At 48.2% G+C, this 9,008-nt stretch overlaps 1 protein-coding gene across 3 annotated transcripts; it reads right to left on the reverse strand.

Annotated features, from left to right (window-relative positions):
- Positions 1-1,696: 1,696 nt before the first annotated feature.
- NME6 (NME/NM23 nucleoside diphosphate kinase 6) lies at positions 1,697-7,649 on the reverse strand. 3 transcript variants are annotated; one of them, XM_024751456.1, is made up of 6 exons: positions 7,559-7,649; positions 4,786-4,882; positions 3,670-3,772; positions 3,086-3,125; positions 2,504-2,664; positions 1,697-2,230 (listed from the first exon to the last, which is right to left on the reverse strand). In XM_024751456.1, exons 2-6 carry the CDS (start codon positions 4,873-4,875, stop codon positions 2,064-2,066), a joined length of 561 nt encoding a protein of 186 aa, XP_024607224.1. In that variant the 5' UTR covers positions 4,876-4,882; positions 7,559-7,649; the 3' UTR covers positions 1,697-2,063. The 3 variants fall into 3 exon arrangements, with proteins under 3 accessions (XP_024607224.1, XP_024607223.1, XP_024607225.1); XM_024751455.1 differs by lacking the exon at positions 7,559-7,649 and adding an exon at positions 6,866-7,334; XM_024751457.1 differs by lacking the exons at positions 4,786-4,882; positions 7,559-7,649 and adding an exon at positions 6,417-6,842.
- Between the last annotated feature and the right edge of the window lie 1,359 nt (positions 7,650-9,008).

A 9,008-nucleotide genomic window follows, 5' to 3' on the forward strand; every position in this document is an offset into this window, starting at 1 on the left:
CTCTCTTCTCTTGACTTTCCTGATCCACACACCCTCGGTTTTTTCCTTCCTTCTCTGGCTATTTCTTCATCTCCTTTGTTGGCTTGTGCAAGTATTTGTTTTCATAAGTTCTATATAAATTCAAGGCTCCTCACTACTTTCAGTTTGTAGATTGTCATGGTAATGGCCCCCAGTGATTCACACCTCCCACTCTCCATGCCCTATGTGTGGACTCTGGGCTTGGCCATGTGACTTGGCCTTTGTCAATGGGATATCAGCAAACATGACACAAGCAGAAGCGTGATGAGCTTGTGAATGGGGGCCTGCTCTCTTGGAACCTTGAAACAACCATGCTATGAAGCAGCTCAGGATGAAAGACCACGTTGGACCCAAATGCTGAATGCAGCCATGTGAGTGAGTCCCAGTGAGCCCAGCAGAATCACCCAGCCAATCCACAGACACATAAGAATGAATCGTTGTTATTTAATATTTATTTATTTGTTTATTTTTGGCTGTGTCAGGTCTTAGTTGTGGCACATGGGATCTTTCACTGCGGCACGCGGGCTCTTTGTTATAGCGCATGGGCTTCTCTCTAGTTGTGGCGTGTGGGCTCTGTAGTTGTGGAGCGCGGGCTCCAGAGCACGTGGGCTCTGTAGTTTGTGGCACGTGGGCTCTCTAGTTGTGGCGCATGGGCTCAGTAGTTGGGGTGTGCGGGCTTAATTGCCGCATGGCATGTGGGATCTTAGTTCCCCGACCAGGGATCGAACCCATCTCCCCTGCATTGGAAGGCGGATTCTTAACCACTGGACCACCAGTGACATCTCTAAGTCATTGTTTTAAGCCACAAAATCTCGAGGTGATTTGTCATGCAGCAATAGATAACTGTCATCCTCAGCTACAGCAGAGACATGGCTAGCTTTAGTGGCTTTGTGCAAATCAGAAAAAAAAAAGTGAGTCATAACAATATGCCTCTACTGGGCAGACATACTTTTGTTCAAACGAAAGGTGCCCCTTCTTCCAGGATGCAGCCCTGTGCCAGGTGCACAGCATGGATTTGAGCCCACAGTCAGCTCCGTCACTGGGTGCCTCATGCACTACATAAGCTGCACACTGTGTGTGAACCTCCTGGGAGATTTCTTCACGATTCTCCCTTTTTTATTTTAATTAATTTATTTTATTTATTTATTTTTGGCTGCGTTGGGTCTTCGTTGCTGTGCACAGGCTTTCTCTAGTTGCAGCGAGCGGGGGCTACTCTTTGTTGCAGTGCACAGGCTTCTCATTGTGGTGGCTTCATCTTGTTGTAGAGCACAGGCTCTAGGCACGTGGGCTTCAGTAGTTGTGGCATGTGGGCTCAGTAGTTGTGGCTCCCGGGCTCTAGAGCACAGGCTCAGGAATTGTGGGGCATGGGCTCAGTTGCTCCGTGTCATGTGGGAAGTTGTGGCATGTGGGCTCAGTAGTTGTGGCTCACGGGCTCTAGAGCACAGGCTCAGTAATTGTGGCGCACGGGCTTAGTTGCTCCGCAGCATGTGGGATCTTCCCGCACCAGGGTTCGAACCTGTGTCCCCTGCGTTGGCAGGCGGATTCTTAACCACTGCACTACTAGGCAAGTCCCATAATTCTCTCTTTACTTAGCATAGACCAGAAACTTGACTTCAGGACAGATTTAATTATTCCAGTTAGGGATAGAGACAGTACATAGAGTAGTGCTCCCAGCCTGCAGGATTCAGTAGAATACTGACTTTTATTAAGGAAAATAGACCAAATGTTGCTAATACAGTCACTGCATTTTTCAGGCAAGTCAGTTAGGCAAGCCCCTCCTTGAAAAAGGATGAACAGTTCTCAGAAAAAAAGGAGCCATCATTCCTCTGAACCACCCATGAACATTCCAGAGAAGAGGTAGATAGAGAGTTAGATTCTAGAAGAGGTAGCAGTGAGGAGCTAGGCTCTTATGCAAGTGGCAGTGCCCAGCAGAGATGGCACAATGAGCCCCAGGCCTCCCTGGTCCTAGGAGAATGCTCTGGACCAGAGGTCTGCGAGAAAAGGCTGGGCAACGCCATCACTCTTCACAGACCAACAGGCCTGCGTCAGGTTGGCCCTGGGCCTCCTGTTCCAGCTGCAAAGTGGATGCCTCCCTCTGGATTGTAGCGCACAGGGCCACAGCGCAACTGGGGCTCCTCTTCCTCATACCAGCGCTGTTCACTGAAGTCGGGAAAGAAGGCTGCGATCTCTCTACTGGCTGAAACCACAGAGTCTGTAAGGGGAGGTAAAAAAGAGAAGGGGTTCTCATAAGGAGTTTAGGATGGAGGCAAGAGGCAATCACAATCAGGTTCAGAAACCAGAGCCTATACTTCTCCTGCCCCTAAGTCCTGGGGCCGCATCTGCTGAGGTGGCCACAAAGGGCCAGAAACACAACTGGGAAGAAAGCTCACTGAGGGACCTGGCTCTCAACCCCACCATATGCCTGCCCACCAACCTCAAACCAGCTTCGCTTATTAAATACAGTGGACACAGGAGGCAGACTCACCTGAGCCATGGGTTGTATTACGGGTGTCAGTGAGGCCGAAACTCCCACGAATTGAATCTGGGGCCACGTGGCGTGCTCGAAACACTCTGGTGGGTCCCATCACTGTCCTCCAGAGCTGGATGGCATCCTTGTGGGCGAGGATGTAGGCTCGGATTGGCCCACTGTGAACAAATGGAGCACATGTCAGGAATCTGGCTATCGGGTCCAGGAGGGCATACCATGAGTAGAGCACAAATAAAGGCACACTGGACATCCTGAGAGTCTCCTTGCCTTTCTAGTTGAGTGCCAATACTGCTTCTAATAGAAGGTGATGGAAGGCCACTGCGGATGATCAAGAAAGGCCACAGGGATCAGAAGAGTTGCTAGGTAGCATTCAACAATACTCTTCTACAGCTCCTGGAGCAGTTAACTACCATGGGACAAGTGGCCACAAGGTCAGTGTTGGCCCAAGCCCATGTTTCTTCAGACACTTGACACTGGTTACAAGTTTAAAGAGTGGCAAATAAAATTAAAAAATCTATTTAGGAGGCAGGGGAAGTAAGTCTCAGTGGATGAAGATGTTATAACCAAAATGAGAAATACCTGGCCATGAACTCCACCAGCCGCTGATAGAAAAAACGCCCTGCAAAGAGAGTACCTTCATCAAGACACTGGTGCCAAGAGAACTTTTTATACTTCTGACTCCCTATTTGGAATGATAAAAACTGTTTTAGAGAAAAGAACAAGGACCTTGGCGTCTGACATACCTGGGTCTGAATCCAGGCTCTCCAACTTGCAACCTGTGTAGTTTCGGGTAAATCATTAACTTCCCTAATTTAGTTTTCTAATTTGTGTGCTGGGGACATAACAATACCTACTTCATGGGGTTGCTGGGGAATTAAAAGAAATCATGAGCCTTTGGACAATGTCTGACAGAGTAAATTGGTAACTAGTGATAGTATCAGGACATAAAACTAGGTTACTTGTTGGGACCATGATGTAGAACCCTCCTAGAAAACATTTAAAAAATACTGATAATCATGAAAAGTTTGTGTATAAACCAAGATTTTAGAAGACTGGCTGCAATTTTACGGTTCGTAGGTCAGAGAGAGCCTGACATTGTGTGGCCAGGTAAAATCTCTCTTGTGATAGAGAAGCCTCCCACTCAAGAGGACTGTTGGTCCTACCTTCATGCTCTTGGTAAAACTTCTGGCAATCTTCCTTTCTCCACAGAAGTTCTCTCATTCGTACAATAAGGAACTTGTTGCTCAGAATCTGCTGATGAACAGCCTGGATAAACACCACCCCAAAGATAAAAGTCAGTCAAAGGGACCATTTGAGTGAATGGGAGACCCAGGCAGACCAAAACAACCCTGAGGACCCTTCAGAGCCTAGGACTTGAGGGTCTTTCCCATTGGTGGGTCAGAAGAAAAGAGATGCCCTGTTGCTGTCTTGAAGATGGAGTGAGCCATGTGATGAGGAATGTGAGTGGACTCTAAAAATGGTAGGCCCCACCTGAAGGCCGGCAAGGACATGGGTCTATCTCAGTCCTATAACCACAGAAACCAAATTCTGCCAACCTGAATGAGTATCAAAGTGGATTCTTCCCCAGACCCTTTAGATAGGGCCCAGTCAGCCGATACCTGGAATTTGGCTTTGTGAAACTCTAAGGAGAGAACCCAGCCCTCAGCCAAACCTACTGGACGTCTAAATTCTAGAACTGTGAGATAATGAGTGTTGTTTTAAGCTGCTAAGTTTGTGGTAATTTGTTACACATTAGTAGAGAACTGATATACGTACATTGTCTTGAGGTTTGGTTTTTATTATTGTATTGGATCTTTTCTTATATTTTATATCTGTCCCAATTCTCCAGTAGATTTTTAATGTATATTTATTTTTGGCTGTGTTGGGTCTTCGTTTCTGTGTGAGGGCTTTCTCTAGTTGTGGCAAGCGGGGGCCACTCACTAATCGCGGCCTCTCTTGTTGCGGAGCACAGGCTCCAGACACACAGGCTCAGTAGTTGTGGCTCACGGGCCCAGTTGCTCCGCGGCATGTGGGATCTTCCCGGACCAGGGCTCGAACCCGTGTCCTGTGCATTGGCAGGCAGATTCTCAACCACTGCGCCACCAGGGAAGCCCTCCAGTAGATTTTTAATCTCCTTATGGTCAGAGTCATGGCTTCTAACTTTGCCTCCACACCATCTAGCACAGGACTGTGTTGTCAGTCTTCGCAAATGGCCCTATGGCACTTGAAACAAAAGCAATGCCTCCGACATACAGTAGAGGCTTAGGACTTGTTCTTACCTCCAGAATCAGTGGGTGAGCAACTGCATCAGGCTTGATCAGAGCCAGAGTAAGCTGGAGAGCCTGAGGGCTCCGTAATATCGAGGTCATCTCCCTCCTGCCATCAGAGAGTCAGATAAGAGACCCATCAGTGCTGCACTCCCCACCCTTCCTATTCTGGAGCCGAGCAGTTTTGCAAGTCAACTAGGGCTCTCACTCCGGCACTGATAAAGCACAGGACAGTTACTTAGTATTTAATTTGCCCATTTGGGTTCATGGGGCTGAGGGAAGGGAGTGGTAGAGGGGCCATTCAGGTTGCCCAGTGGAGCACATAATCTGCTTAGTGCAACTGTAAACCTGCGAAAGAGTGACCCATTCAGAAGTTCAAGTTTAAACACGACCTGTCTCTGGCGATACTCCTGTCCCTTCCTTTCTTTTGTGTTTTACAGAGGATTTACAATTTACATTCCTAAAGAGCAGCCACAAGGGTACAATAACTGTTCCCACAGTGCCCTCCCATCAATTATAGAATTTGAAGATTGGATGGACAAGAATTGGGATCTTGCCAGGATACCCCCCAAAAAGTCTGCTGGATACATACCATTTCTTATCTAATCTTACAGATAAGTCAGGATCTATCACGCCCAAATCAAACCCTTTAATACACTCAGCTGTCCTCAATGGCAGGGTTTGCAGACATGCAACTCCAAGGTCAAAGACAAGTTGTAATCATTTTGTATCTGAAGCAGCTAAAACTGCCTGGCACAAAGGTGCTTAATCAATTTTATTGACTAAATGAACCTATACAGTCTTATTCTATTCATCTTCAGAGAAAAGAACAAGACACTATTTCTAGTGTCTAATCATGATGGTGTAAGAGCTCAATAAATAATTGTGAAGATGATATAAAGAACATAAAAGTATTTTATAAACTGGACTAAGAAAACTTGAGATCTCTTCCAACTTTGAAATTCTGTTTACATGTAAGAAATTGATCATCTCTGCAGGACTAAGGTCTCAAAGATTATCTGGTGGAACCCCTAAATTTGCCAACAAATACAGAGAAGGCTTCCATGAACACACAGGGACAGAGTCTGGACAACTGTCTCTTTATTCTTAGCCCGAAAGTAGCCTGACAATCACATTAAAAGCAGTGCTAGGGGGCTTCCCTGGTGGCGCAGTGGTTGAGAGTCTGCCTGCCGATGCAGGGGACAGGGGTTCGTGCCCCGGTCCGGGAAGATCCCACATTCCGCGGAGCGGCTAGGCCCGTGAGCCATGGCCGCTGAGCCTGCGCATCCGGAGCCTGTGCTCTGCAACGGGAGGGGCCCCAACAGTGAGAGGCCCGCGTACCGCAAAGAAAAAAAAAAAAAAAAAAGCAGTGCTAGGGTCTGGCCCAAATGGAGAAACTGTGCCATGGTCTCTCCTATTCATGTCCCTTCTACAGCATTCAGCTTGATGCTCCACTCAATCCACAAAGCTAAGCACAGTCTAACCAGTACAAGATCAGCCAGCCCAGTTTCCCTAACATCCCAGGTGGTGAGTAACCCAAAAGCGAGCAGAATCTTTGCCATATATCTAGGGAGCGACACCCTTGGCACCTCCCCTTCCTCACCCTCCATATCCATGATATCACTGAGTTCTGGCAATTTTACCTAGCCAGTGTATCTCAAATCCATACAATTCTCTCCTTCTCAACTGCCACCACCACAGTCCAAGACATCATCAACCCCCTCTGGACTTCTGCAACAGCCTCTTCAGTGGTCTCCCAGTTTCTACTCTTGCTACCCTCTACAATCTGTTCTCCACATAGCAGCCACAGTGAACTAAAAATGCAAATCTAGTCATATCATTTCCCTCCTTAACCCTTCAAAGTGTACCCTGCTTTTATGATAAAACCCCAAAGCCTTATCATGTCCTACTAGGCTTTGCATGATCTTATCCCTGCATACCTCTCTAGCCTCATCTGGAACTCCACACTCCTTAAGTTGCTTTTGCTCCAGCCTCACGGGCCTTACAGCTCCAAGACATTCTGGCCTGACAGCCTTTGCCTGAGAAGTTTTCACAGTCCAGAAAGTGCTTCCTCTGGTTACCTCCTACTCACCCAGTAGATCTTAGTTCGCTTCCCCTGTTATACATTCTCATGGCTCCTTTCACGTTTTCTTTAGTTAGCTCTTCCCAACTAGAAGGTCAGCTCTATGAAAGCAGGGATCTCTTTCGCTCACCATCGTATCCTCTGTACTTATGCAGAGTGCCTAGCACATAGATGGTTCTCAACAGTATTTGTTGAATGAATCAATGAATCAATCTGATTCAGCTATTCCAAGACCAGAATGCTAGGGGCTATCCAGCGGAGGACATGGTTCCTTTCCTAATGCCAGTTAAGTTATGCCTGTCTTGGACCTTGGTTTACAGCAAATGTTAACAGGTCAAGAAACTTGCTCAACATAAAAGTCACTCGATTAGAGAATTATAAATTTTAGAAATTGCCTGGGCGTTTGCCCCCACAACAGAGGCGCCTATTCTGCTTCCTGGAAGGCCCCAGCCATGCCTCTCATCCTCCCAAGCGTGTCGGAGACCTGCAACCCGTCAACTCGGCTTTCTGCTTCCAACACCTGAAGCCCCGCCCCCCACACGCACAGCCTCAGCTCTAGACACCGCCCTCTTCCCCACCCTACTCTTCCATTTCTCTGGGCCTGCAGCTGCGCGACCCAGGCCCCTTGTACCGAGGCCTAAGGCCACGCTAGATTCTGAGCTATTCGGAGCCCCAGTGTGCTGGAGTTCGGGTCCGAGTCACCTGATTCTCCCGCCGCGCAGGCCGGCCACCAGGCACTGCGATAGCTAGCCTTCGGTACAAGCGGGGTCCTTCAGGCATTCGGCCGGGCAGCCTGCCTCAGGGTCCTTGCCCGGTGAGGCGGAGTGCCCCCCAATCCAGGAGGCCCTGCAGCAGGAAGGCCCGCCTTCTGGTGGCCCTTGCGTCTCTCCCGCGCTTGGCCCGGACTGGACGAGGAGAAGAAGCTATGCCGGGCGGTAGCTGTTCTTCCGAGCCTGGCTCGGGCGCCCCCAGGCGGAAGGGAGGGCCGGGCCTGTGGCCCTGCTCGGGGAGGTGGCTCAGAGAGGACAGGATGGGCGTTTCAAGGTGGCAGACCGTCAGTGAACATGCGCGCCAGCGGGGCCGCCGGAGTGGGCCTGGCCCCACTCGATCTCTCTTTTATTCTCTGTCTGGGGTAGTGCCTGGCACATGGTTGGTGCCCAGTATTTGTCGGAGGGACGCGGGAGACAAAAAACTTGTGTGCGCTGAATCGCAAGTTCAGAGGCAGCCATTGAATCCTCTTGCACTGTTGGTGGGAATGTAAATTGATACATCCACTATGGAGAACAGCATGGAGGTTCCTTAAAAAACTCAAAATAGAACCACCATACGACCCAGCAATCCCACTACTGGGCATATACCCTGAGAAAAGCATAATTCAAAAAGAGTCATGTACCAAAATGTTCATTGCAGCTCTGTTTACAATAGCCAGGACATGGAAGCAACCTAAGTGTCCATCAACAGATGAACGGATAAAGAAGCTGTGGAATATATACAATGGAATATTACTCAACCATAAAAAGAAACAAAATTGAGTTATTTGTAGTGAGGTGGATGGACCTAGAGTCTGTCATATAGAGTGAAGTTAAGTCAGAAAAACAAATACTGTATGCTAACACATATATATAGAATCCCCCCCCCCCAAAAAAAATGGTCATGAAGAACCTAGGGGCAAGATGAGAATAAAGACGCAGACCTACTAGAAAATGGATTTGAGGATACGGGGAGGGGGAATGGTAAGCTGGGACAAAGTGAGAGAGTGGCATGGACATATATACACTACCAAACGTAAAATAGATAGCTAGTGGGAAGCAGCCGCATAGCACAGGGAGATCAGCTCGGTGCTTTGTGACCACCTAGAGGGGTGGGATAGGGAGGATGGGAGGGAGGGAGACGCAAGAGGGAAGAGGTATGGGGACGTGTATATGTATAACCGATTCACTTTGTTATAAAGCAGAAACTAACCATTGTAAAGCAAGTATACTCCAATAAAGATGTTTTTAAAAGTCTTTGAGCACAGAGGGATATGTGGATGCGAAGGAGCATAGCTAATATGGGGGTGGTGAGGGAGGATTCTTGGTTGGAAAGCAGGTGTACATAGAGCATGAGGGAAACTAGTCATAGGCCCTTGAACATGTCGCTAAGGAATTTGGGG

Source organism: Neophocaena asiaeorientalis, unplaced genomic scaffold (assembly GCF_003031525.2).
Source record: "Neophocaena asiaeorientalis asiaeorientalis breed wild unplaced genomic scaffold, Neophocaena_asiaeorientalis_V1.1 scaffold221, whole genome shotgun sequence".
Taxonomy (NCBI): domain Eukaryota; kingdom Metazoa; phylum Chordata; class Mammalia; order Artiodactyla; family Phocoenidae; genus Neophocaena; species Neophocaena asiaeorientalis.

What these genes read in the sequence shown, in the direction of transcription:
- NME6 (XM_024751455.1), bottom strand. Translation starts at nt 6,906, where the DNA reads ATGAGAATGTATAACAGGGGAAGCGAACTAAGATCTACTGG. An exon ending in CTCACCCACTGATTCTGGAG is followed by an intron (nt 3,773 to 4,785) that starts GTAAGAACAAGT and finishes GTGTTTATCCAG; the next exon opens with GCTGTTCATCAGCAGATTCT. An exon ending in GTTTTACCAAGAGCATGAAG is followed by an intron (nt 3,126 to 3,669) that starts GTAGGACCAACA and finishes CTCTCTTTGCAG; the next exon opens with GGCGTTTTTTCTATCAGCGG.